This window comes from Dicentrarchus labrax, unplaced genomic scaffold (assembly GCF_905237075.1).
Source record: "Dicentrarchus labrax unplaced genomic scaffold, dlabrax2021, whole genome shotgun sequence".
Taxonomy (NCBI): Eukaryota; Metazoa; Chordata; class Actinopteri; family Moronidae; genus Dicentrarchus; species Dicentrarchus labrax.
Window position 1 is genome coordinate 10,529,595 of NW_026136714.1, and position 10,975 is coordinate 10,540,569.

General features: G+C 40.8%; 1 protein-coding gene across 2 annotated transcripts in view; it reads right to left on the reverse strand.

Moving 5' to 3' along the window:
* ntrk2a (neurotrophic tyrosine kinase, receptor, type 2a) overlaps positions 1–8,365 on the reverse strand; it is an 85,802-nt gene extending 77,437 nt beyond the window's left edge. The window contains exons 1-5 of one of the 2 annotated variants that reach the window (XM_051421612.1): positions 7,564–8,365; positions 4,831–4,905; positions 2,996–3,067; positions 2,473–2,541; positions 1,270–1,418 (exon numbers count right to left, since the gene is read on the reverse strand). In XM_051421612.1, coding sequence (XP_051277572.1) covers positions 1,270–1,418; positions 2,473–2,541; positions 2,996–3,067; positions 4,831–4,905; positions 7,564–7,823 — 625 coding nt within the window. In that variant the 5' untranslated portion in view covers positions 7,824–8,365. The remainder of the gene's footprint in view (positions 1–1,269; positions 1,419–2,472; positions 2,542–2,995; positions 3,068–4,830; positions 4,906–7,563) is intronic. The other variant, XM_051421613.1, reaches the window with a different exon arrangement.
* Between the last annotated feature and the right edge of the window lie 2,610 nt (positions 8,366–10,975).

A 10,975-nucleotide genomic window follows, 5' to 3' on the forward strand; every position in this document is an offset into this window, starting at 1 on the left:
GCATCGCATAGGTATCGATGTTTTTTCTGGTTTGTAGATGCATCCCTTATGGGAGTACTTAATTTCTTTGCAACTTAAACAAAGATGCAACATTTTCTCATACATTTTTCACAACCCAATCTGTGTTTATTACTCATAAAAATGTGATTACTGCTGTTGTGGTTGGGTATTTTAGTGCAGGTTTCCATAAGCCCTGGAAGAATTCCTTCCTTGACGACCAAAATATGATGATTCAGACAAAAAGGAAATGAAATCTGCTGTGTGACAGCAGGTCACCGGTGCTATAGGACATAGTGCAGATGGTCTTAACACTTTATTTTATTGTGATACATGCAGTGAATGAGAATCACTAATGTCATCCTTGTGTTGAGTCCCTCAGTATAATACCTCCCTGCTTCTATAATGTCCTGTGCCGTGACCTTTCTACACCTACAAGCAAATATCTCAGATGACTGTAACCAGTCTATAAGATGACATAACCACTCACACAGCACATAACAAACACCACTCTGTGGTTTCGCTCTCCTCCATCTGGCAGCTAATCTTTGCATCATATGAGAAAAATCCCTACAGCACAGAGATAACGTCAGCCTGTTTAGCGTCAGTGGCTTTTTCATGGCACCCAGCAGAAACCAAACTACATTTTTAAGCCCTCTATAAAAGCGGGGCTCTGGGTGTGCATGCATGCGTTCATTTGGTCATTTGTTTGCTTGCTCACATGTATGACATTGTAGCTTTTTACGATGCAAAGTGTCTAGGGAAATTATGATATACAGGCTAAGCAGAGCCCTGCGTAAGTGAAATACAGTATGTGCAGCATCTTCACTGTAGCCTGGGAAAGTTCACATAGCAGCAGGTATATATTACTGATTACTGCAGTGGTTGTGGTTAATGCATGAATTTTATTCTTTGTGCAGTTATTCTCACAGGTTTTAACAACAAGTTTTCTCCAGTTGTTCGTCCCCAGCACCTCCGCTCAGAACTGACAAAACACTTAGCACGTTTGTTATTGTAATACCGCATTGTATATAGTATAAGTCCTGTACTTAAACACACACACAACCATGCACATACATAAAAACAGATGTCTAATGCATGTGCAAAACACATGAGAACTCACAAAATCAAAACAAAGATTTGGAAAAATCTTTGTAGAGGAAACTGTTGGGATTACTGTTTTCCCCCGTACTCTCCGCTACAGCTTGTGAATGACTTTTCCAGCAGTTCCTTACTCTATACGTGTGTGTGTGGGTGTGTGTGTGTCCTCACCACAGTTAGGTAGTACCAGTGTGGACAGGAGCTTGCGTCCTCCTCCATCCTCAATGCAGTGCAGCTCCTGAGTGTCTGCTTCCTCTCCTAACCACAGCTTGATCCACATGTTCTCACAGGAGCAGTGCAAAGGGTTCCCTGACAGGATCCTACACACACACACACACACACACACACACACACACACACACACACACACACACATATAAAGTTAAGAACAAAGAGTAACTGAAATTTTGAAAAAAACTAAGCAATAGCTGAATTATGTGGTAACTGATGCAGCACAGTGTGCCTCCAAGAAATAGTTCAACGTTGTGTGAAATATGCTCGTTTGTTTTCTTGGAGAGAGCTGTAGGATTTAGATTGATACAACTCTCATATCTGTCCATCAAATATGAAGCTACCTCCAGCAGCTGGTTAGCTTAGCTTAGCATAAAGACAGGAAGCAGCTAGCCGGACTTGAATGGTTAAAGGTCCAGTGTGTAACATTTAGGAGGCTCTATTGGCAGAAATGGAATATATTATTCGTAGGCACACTTTCATTAGTGGATAACCACCTGAATATAAGGATCGTTGTGTTAACATTACCTTAGAATGAGACGTTTTCATCTACAGAGTCCGACATATTAAACTGCTGCGTTTCTACAGTAGAGTGGAGGTTTTTCAGACTCATGGTAACTCAATTTCCACATGGAATTAAAAAATCTATTGAACAGTACTGAACTGCATTGAACCATTGGAAAATGTTGGAATTCGCTCTTTAGAAATGCAAAGTGTGTACATTTGTCCACATAATTTCCATGCCCCGATGTCCTGCAGTGCAATGTTACAAAGTTACTGCTATATTAAAGTAGTGGGAGACTGAGTAAAGGGTATGTTTGGGGGGCATGTTTGCCTTTATTGAGAAATGTCATATAGTCAATCACACTGAGCCCTGGTGGTTAATTGTCACTTGCTGACCCTACCTCAGCTAATCTCAGTCTCAGAAATAAAACATACTAAACTGCAGGCAGCAGTTAACCCAACACCAAGCTTCAAAACATAAAAAATCTATAGGTGCCATTGAATACGCTGTATGTATATGTTTATCTACAGACTGTGATGATAACTGGGAGGTGAACCAAAGAGAGAGAGAGCCAGGAACAGAGCGACAGACAGACATGGAGATGGACAGACTGATAGAGAAGGCTGCACTGAACTCACAGATAAGAGATGTTGAGGTGCCTGAATATCCTCCAGGACAGTGATGACAGGTTGTTATCTTTCAGATTCCTGGAAATTAAGTCAAACATCGGGGAATGAGATTAGAATACCAACAAAACATCAGGTTGACGTTACAGCATCTGACAGCACATTTCTACGTGCAGCAATAAGCCTGCATTATTACTTCTCATTAAAAGTTTTCCCCACTAAGGATTGTGACAATTAACCTTATAGTGGTGCATTTTATCTGTATAATAAGTATCAAACTATAAATCCTGTTCAGTCTGAACCTGAACTGGACTTTTCTCCCAACTATAACAGGGTTTGATTTTTTCTCTCTAGTTAATATAAGGTTACAAATACATTTTCTTTACGTTATGATTTCAACAATAAATACTAGAATTAATTAATTAAATTAAAACACAGCTACATTTTCAAAAGATGACACGTCTTTAACAGTTTTGTGCTCAACTGAATCAAACAAAGGAAGCCGTACAGTGGGTAGCATAGAGTTTTTACTTACAGATACTGTAACTTGATGTTGTTCTGAAAGGCCAGCTTTGATACGTATGTTAGCCTGCTGTTGGTCACCGTTCTGATACAAAAACAAACACAGCGTCACCGTTTTCATCACGATCCGTACAGTTATCAACATAAACAACAGCAAAAACTTGAATTCTGGGTCCTGGTCAGCTTCCATGAAGTCTGAGAAAATATATTTGGTACCAGTTTCAATGTTCAAGTCATGCCAAAAGAGGATAGACACCAGTAAAATTACTTTTTCACCACCTGTTAAATACCTTATCTTTCATTTAAAAAGCTTAAATAGATTACACAACATAGGTTTAGTTACACAAGCCAATAGTAAGATTAATCATAACTGCGAAAGAAGGTTTTTGTTCACATTGAAAAACACAATAATTGGTTCATCTGGTTTGCCATTAAAGTGACATTTAAAACAAATTATGCCTGCAAACACTGCATCTATCAGAAGATAATGTACACCCACTATTTAAACTCAGCACTAAACTCTTCTTAACTCACTTTTTCTTAACTGATTTGTTGTCATTTCTTTTAACTGTCTTAGCTTGTTTTATAGTTGATTTACTTTCATTATTTGTTTTACTGTAAATTACTTTGTAACTTACACTGTAGTAGATTTTATCAGATAATCTGTATCAAACCATCAGACCATCTTTCCTTAAAATAAATTAAAAATACAAAATAAAGACATCACCTCACTAATCCAGGGCTGTCTATGCAAATTGTACCAATTAAAGATCTTTCGAGTCTATTTTCACAAGTCTGCCACAGTGCCTGCGATTCTATTTTTTTATATATATATATAAGATGTCTCAATTAATGCAAAGCCTCTTCAACTGATAAAAGTCAGGTGCCTTTAATGTTCCTACATACTGTGAATCACTCAGCACTGTTAAAACCAGGTGGAGAGAGTGTGTGTTCTTCATCAGCTGACGTGAGGCTGTTATACAACATCATTATCTGATATGAAAAGTTGGTTTAACAGCTGTTCTGTGACTGATTGATCTCGTCTGACATGACTGAGACAGTGTTAAGATTTTCATTTCAACCATGTAAAAAACAAGGCACTTAACAAATGATTACTGTGAAACTATTAAAACTGTGAAATAGGATTATCATATTGGTATCAAGACCTTTTCATTCAAAATATTAACTGCATACAGTGTAATTGTGTGTAAATTGTTTCTCAGACACATGGGACAGTTGTCCTTGATTGTGGCTCAAACATTCATCCTGCCTGCATTTAGAGTTTCGCTCCCTCCGGGTCCAACCACAATTAAAAGCATATACACTCGTAGTGCATAACTTGCTTGGTACTAATCTTTCTAGTAAAAGGGATATTGGCTGGAAAATTAGGTAGTGTCTACTTAACAGATGATTATGTTGCACGAGAGTGCTGCTTGGTAGACAACTCTGTTTTAGATTAAGACATAAGATGAGACACAGATGCACTGCAAAACACAGTAACTACAAAACACCCAAGGACACAGTGGGGTATAAAAGCAACATATGTGGACAGAGTATAGTGCATAAGCAAAGAAGGAGGATTATCAATAAAGGCGAAGTAAATCAATATTTTGTATGCAGTGGACTATAACAAGCAAAGTACATATATGTATATGTAATGAAATGGTTCTTTTTTCTGCCTTGCTGCCAATATTTAGGCACAAATAGATGATGTTGACAGAACAGCCACAGAATATAAAAAATATATAAAACATTTTTTTTTGTGTAAATTTGCCAATTGACAGTAGCTCCAAATATGTACCGGGGCCGAACGTCTTGTCTCGGTAATTTGAGCCATAAAAGACTTACAGGTTCCTGAGATTCTTGTAGTAGTGCAGGTCTTTGTCGTTGATGGAGGAGAAGCTGCTCTGGTTGGCGATGTAACTGTCAGGAGATACAAGTGAGTGTCAGAAGGCTCATTTGTTAACGGAGGGAAGCAAAAATAGAGGCATTTCAACAAGACAAAGGAACATAATAAGCCCATATAATTAGAGTTCAGAATTGAAAAAAATGAACTCCTGAAGGACTACAGCTGATAAATGGGACACAGGGGCAGCTGGTGATTTTTAAAAAAGTAGAGAAACAGGCACAGAGCTCCCTCGTCTTTTTCCTCAGCTGCGCTTGAGCAAGGCACTTGACCCGTTTTAAGGGCCATCAGGAGGAGATTGTGGGCAACACCCGGTTGGGAAAACCATGGGAATATGTGCTTTTCAAATATCACAGCTTTGGGATCAGACGTCTTAAAACATTTAGGTGAACTGTTCTCACCTAGAGGGAACGTGCTGTAACAGTCGCAGCAGAGCTCTTTCTCTAGAGAATCACCGTTTTTGTTTGTCTAAATCACAAAGTCATTAAATTATGTTTTTCATGTGTTAGATGCACAGGATCCGACTGGGAAATAAAACATCTCTAATTAGATTTATTGATTTCCAAGATCTTTAACATGGCTATAGTGGAGAGCGGTCTTTAGTCTAAGGTTGTTTATTTCGTTGCTAATCACTTCAAATACAACATGATACGTTGGATTTTATGTCTCTCGTCTCTGAATTTACACCAAATGGGGTATCCTGGTGGCCTTGGGGGTCATACACCATGTTATCCCAACATCCCCAGTTTGAGTCTGCATGTCACCTCTCCTCTCTCTCCCCTAATTTCCTGTCAGCTTCAATATTTAAAGAAGCTGACCTAGAATTTTAACGTTTGTCAGTGGTTTACACACTAAACAACTAAACCCTTTCTTTGAAAAGCAGCATCAACACACTGTTTCACACAATAACTTTCATTAAAGAGTGAAAATCCCTGACAATTGTGACAAAAAACTTAAATGTTTTTAATGTAATCTACCTTAGATCACACCTTGATCATCAGAAGATAAATAAATAAATCAGCTAAAAGCAGACAATGTTCCAGTTCAAGGAAGATGAATAATATTCATCATCACCAAATACTAAGAGCATGCACTTCCATCTCTGCTTTATCTTCAGGGTTCATGAACCTTTCACTGCAGGGAGGAGTTAAGCTTGGTGTTACTACACCCACATGTGTCCATTAGCCTGAAATCTACTATGATCAGGCATGTTTTCTTGTGTTAATGTTTATTTAAGAGCCAACATCCACAAAATTCCACCAACATTATCAATACTGAGGCTATTAGTCCAAAGAATATTGTGACTTTTGTGTCATTTACTACACACAAATCCTCAATTAGGTCATCTTGAGGATATTTTCTTTGCAGATGGGAACTAAATATGATTAATTTTATACTAAACACATCCATACATAGGACAGAAATCAACACAAACAAGGCAATATTTAAGATTTTGAACACTTTTAGGAATTCATTGACATTGAGAGCCCATTATATTCTGGTAAAAGTGTGTGTTTGCAGTGCAGATGTCATGAAAAATCAGGATGTTTAACCAATTAACAGAAACAGGGGGCACGATAACCCGGATCACCTCGGATTTTTGGCAAGGTCGTTTGGAATTAGACGTCGCACGGTCATCAGTAATTTGTCTGTTTACATTAGCCAAGCACTCCGTGAATGCTTTTCACCAGATTGCTGGCTCATTTAAACTGCGTCCAAGGCTTCTCCAAGTTCATCTCTGACAAGTCATTATCAACAAGGCCGTTTATCTTTGCCAAGAAAGATATTGCAGCAATTAAATATTTTAATATCCTGTGTAATTGCTGTCAGATATCAGCGCTTAGACACATCTCAATTTATTCCAAGGCCAAATGACGTTAGGGCTATATGAAATGGCAGTGTAAAGGAGGGAGGAGGAGGAGGGGTACAGTACATTTCAAATGCACACTGAGATTTTGTGTCATGTTGAATTATCCCAGAAAAGGAGCTTCCAGTCTTCAAATACAAGCAAAGTGTTGACTCTCACTAGAAAAACGCTTCTTTTTTTTCACTTGAACATCGATTTTTCTCCGCTTCTGTGGTTCATTTAAATACACTCATATATAAGCCATCTTGGGAAGTGTCTGGTGCTAATATTTGGACAGTGGTGTCTGGTGTGTGTGTGTCTCCGTCCACACACACACACAGACACACACACGCACACACGTGGGCACACACGCACGCGCCCGCACACAGACAGGGCTTTGTCTGATTGTCAGAATAAAGTCTATCAGCCTCAACACTGCTTTTTATTTTTTAAAACGGGGCTGTTTCTACGCTGCTGTTGAAAGACTGATGTGCCCCCGTGAAGGCAATGAGTCTGTTACGCAATGTAGGTTACACATGATGCGTCTGAGCCGAATAAACGAACAGGACTTCAATTTATATCCGAGCTGGTGAATCTGTGACTTCGCCTTGAAATCATGCAAGAGATTAAGATTCAGAGCAAAAATTAAATAATAAATAGACACAATCTGAATCGGTTCTGGCTCTTTTTGTCGGCTCCAGACACAACTGAGGGGGTTACATGATGGCATTCCTTTATTTGGAAAGTGTTGGAAAATACAGCCAGTGTGATAAAAGCGGAATATAAATGAAAATTTAAGGAAGAAGTGGTGCTTATGAGAGACACTTACATGTCGGTGATGTTCTCCATCTCCGCCTCGCTCTGCAGGACGGGGAAAGCATTGATACCCTGCTCCGGGTCCACGCAGGAGATCCTGGTGCTGCTGCAGGAGCAAGTGGACGGGCATGCTTCCGCGGACAACCACGGGTCTCCCGAACCCACTGCCACCCCGACTACCACGACCCACCACCACCACCACCAGCAACGCCACGACCCAGACCCTCTCCCCGGCGAGGAGAGAGCCCCGCTCCAGGGTTTCAAGGCGCTCATCTCGGGTGCCAACTTCAGCTATAAGGCTCGCTGAACAGCCCCACGGCCCGGCCCAGGGTGGCTTGGGATCAGCCCCGTTTCAGCCAATCAAGGAGAGGAGAAATAAAGTAAAATCCCGATGCTGAGGTGGGTACAGGCGGCGCGGCTACAAAACCATCGGCGGTGACAACAGTGACAGACAGCGAGAAGTGGAAAAAAGAAAACAGGAGAATGTGTGGGTCGTCCCCTTTCCTGTGTGTTTCCTCCAGAATCCCCCGTCAGTCAGCCAGTCAGTCAAAATCACACTGCCACACTGACGGGTGTGTGCCAAGGAGGATCTCTCTCTCTCTCTCCCTCCTCTCTCTCTCTCTCTCTCTGCTCTCTGTCTCTCTATCTCACCCCCTTTCTCTCTCTCTCTCTCTCTCTCTCTCTCTCTCTCTCTCTCTCAGCTGACACGCACCGACCGGAGCCTCCCCAACACTATGTTCTCTGTGTGTGGATGATTTCTCGACTGAGGGACGGGTGGTGCTGCTTGGTTTGGTGGGTGGTTACAGACTAAATGACAGTCAGGATGCGCGCCGCCGTTCCCGCGCGGCGCAGGGATGGAGGCTGAAAGGAAGAGGCACCATGGTACCATCGGCATCAAAGCACATCATGTGTACCGTGATACCTCATTGATTCCCCCCCTCCTCCTCTCCCTTAGGGAAATGCTCCCGGCTCTGTTTGCAGGACGGTCTTGGGGAAGGGTCAGGTGCAGAGCGGAAGGGTTTCTTGCTCAAGAGCACCTCAGCGAGGTCTTTGACAGGGCTGCGTAAATCCGTGGTTTCTGGTTCAATCCCTAACCCCTGCTCATGTGTTTTAATTTTTTGGGCCGTCAGGGGTTAAAGTTCCTATCTGTGCCAGGCTTTGCCGGCCTTGCCTTGAGTTGTGAACGAGGTGTGAGCGTCCTTGTCTGACAGGGAGAGAGAGCGAGAGAGAGAGAGAGAGAGAGAGAGTGGAGAGGTGGAGAAGGTTCCTGCGTTGAAGAGGTTATTTAATTTAACTGCTAGCTGGCTTCACATTATGTGCGTAAATGAGATATAAGGGGCTATCAATTTACAGGCTCTAATTGGTATAATCATTCTCATCATCACCGCCGTCGTCATTATAATCATCATTATCATCTGGTTGTTATGCTGCATGTTTCACAAGTAGACCTGTATACAGTTAATCAATGAAAAACAAAGCGGTCTGAGGAAGACCTTATTTTGAATCCAGTCTTATTTGGGGATAGGTAATAGGAATTAATATGTTGGAAGGTAAGTCAAATAAAAACATCCTGCCATGTCCCAATAAACAACATGTTATAACATATTTAATTATCCTATTGGCCTTTTTCAATGCCAAGGCAGCTGATTGGAGCTTCCACTGTAAATACAACTGGACAGAAGGGTGGATGTAAAGCATCACATGAGAGAGTGAGAGACCAAGAGAGAAAGAGGGAGCAATCACCAATCATCAAGTCTTTAGCTGGCATGTACTAGACCAAGCGTCACCTTATTAAATCATTAGGCCATATTTCATAATCATATGGGGCTCCCAGCCAAACCAGACCTGAATCAATAATCTGTCATCTTAGAGTGGAGGCTATAGGGCTGCATGCCAGTCACTCTGCTGCTATTGAATGCATTTTCTAACGCAAGAGTTGATCTGTCTTTTACGCTGTACAGCCACTGAGGAACAGAGGTACTTCTCCTCAGTCTTTCACCTTGTACGTGAGAGACAGAGAATGACAGCACATCTGCCTGTGAGCAGCAACAACACACCGCGGCTGTGAGGAGTCCTCTCCTCTCCTCTTTCTCCCTCTCTCCAATGTCCTGTCCCCATGTGCAGCTCTAATATGACGTTTGTGCTGACGCACAGGCAGTGCTGCTGAATAGAGGAGTGTAATTATTGAGCCCTGTCTGTGTCTGAACCAATCTGGTGGATGCCTGCCTCAGAAACTGGGGTGCACGCATTCTGCACAGAGCAGGGTGAGCGTACTAATTAAAACCTCTCACAAACATAATATTCTAATTACTCTCAGTTCCTTTTGAAATTTGACAGAGGTTGTAACCGGTGTTAAAGGTCTTTGACATTTTAAACATGTAATCACCCCCTTGAACCATCTGTCCACAGACAGACAGAACATCAGTCACGATGTGTTTTATCCAACACTGTGAACGTATTATGGTATGCCCCGCTTATTTAGCTTCTTGTGCCAATTATGCAGCATGTTTGATGTGTTAAGTGTAAAACAGAAATCACCACTTTTCACCACTAACTTTTTATACGGACACACACTGACCGGATGCTGCCACTGATGACATCTAAGGCAAAAATAAGGCATTGCCAACTAAAACTGTGAACAAAGCTTTTTGATTTTATTTGTTTAACTGACATAGCAAAGTCCATTGTTAAGTAGACATGGTTTTAATGAATTTGTACAACAATGTCAGTATCTGCAAACATACACTTGTGACTCCTCAGCATCTGACGCTTTCCTGGAGTTAGTCCACTGACAATGAATTGTAAAAGTCAGTTTGAGTGTTTTTTTGAATAAGCTCTGGCTCACTAACAATGTAGCCATATTTAAAATGACCATGAGGTGCTATGTGTCCTGTAAGAATCATTCGTCCATATGGAAGAGCTCTAGGGTTTATTTCAGGATCATACAAAATAAAATTAGATCACAAATAAAACCTGAGATGTAGTGTAACTACAAATGTATACAAATACGTTTAATTTAATTCAAAAAGTAAATTTTCTCTTTCATGTTGAAAACTTTAATGATTCCGTTGGTCACATGGTTTGTGTATAGGCCTATGTTTTCTCATGACATCACTCAGCTCCCCTAGCAACGTGACATCTTACTGTAAAGATCGTTTGCTCCGGCTGTGTGATCACTGTTCCTTTATGCTTGATGACAATCAAGGTATTTTTATGGTCACAATTACCTGATGGTGTTCACAAGTGTCAGCTTTGTCATCACATTATGGCTGCAACTACCAATTATCTTCAATTCATCATATAATGTTAGATTGTTGTGGAAAATCACATATTCCCAAAGATTTTAAAGTTGCAATGATATAAGAAACAGTGAATTGAATATTTATAAAGAACTTAAATGATGAATAAAATATCAAATATTCTTC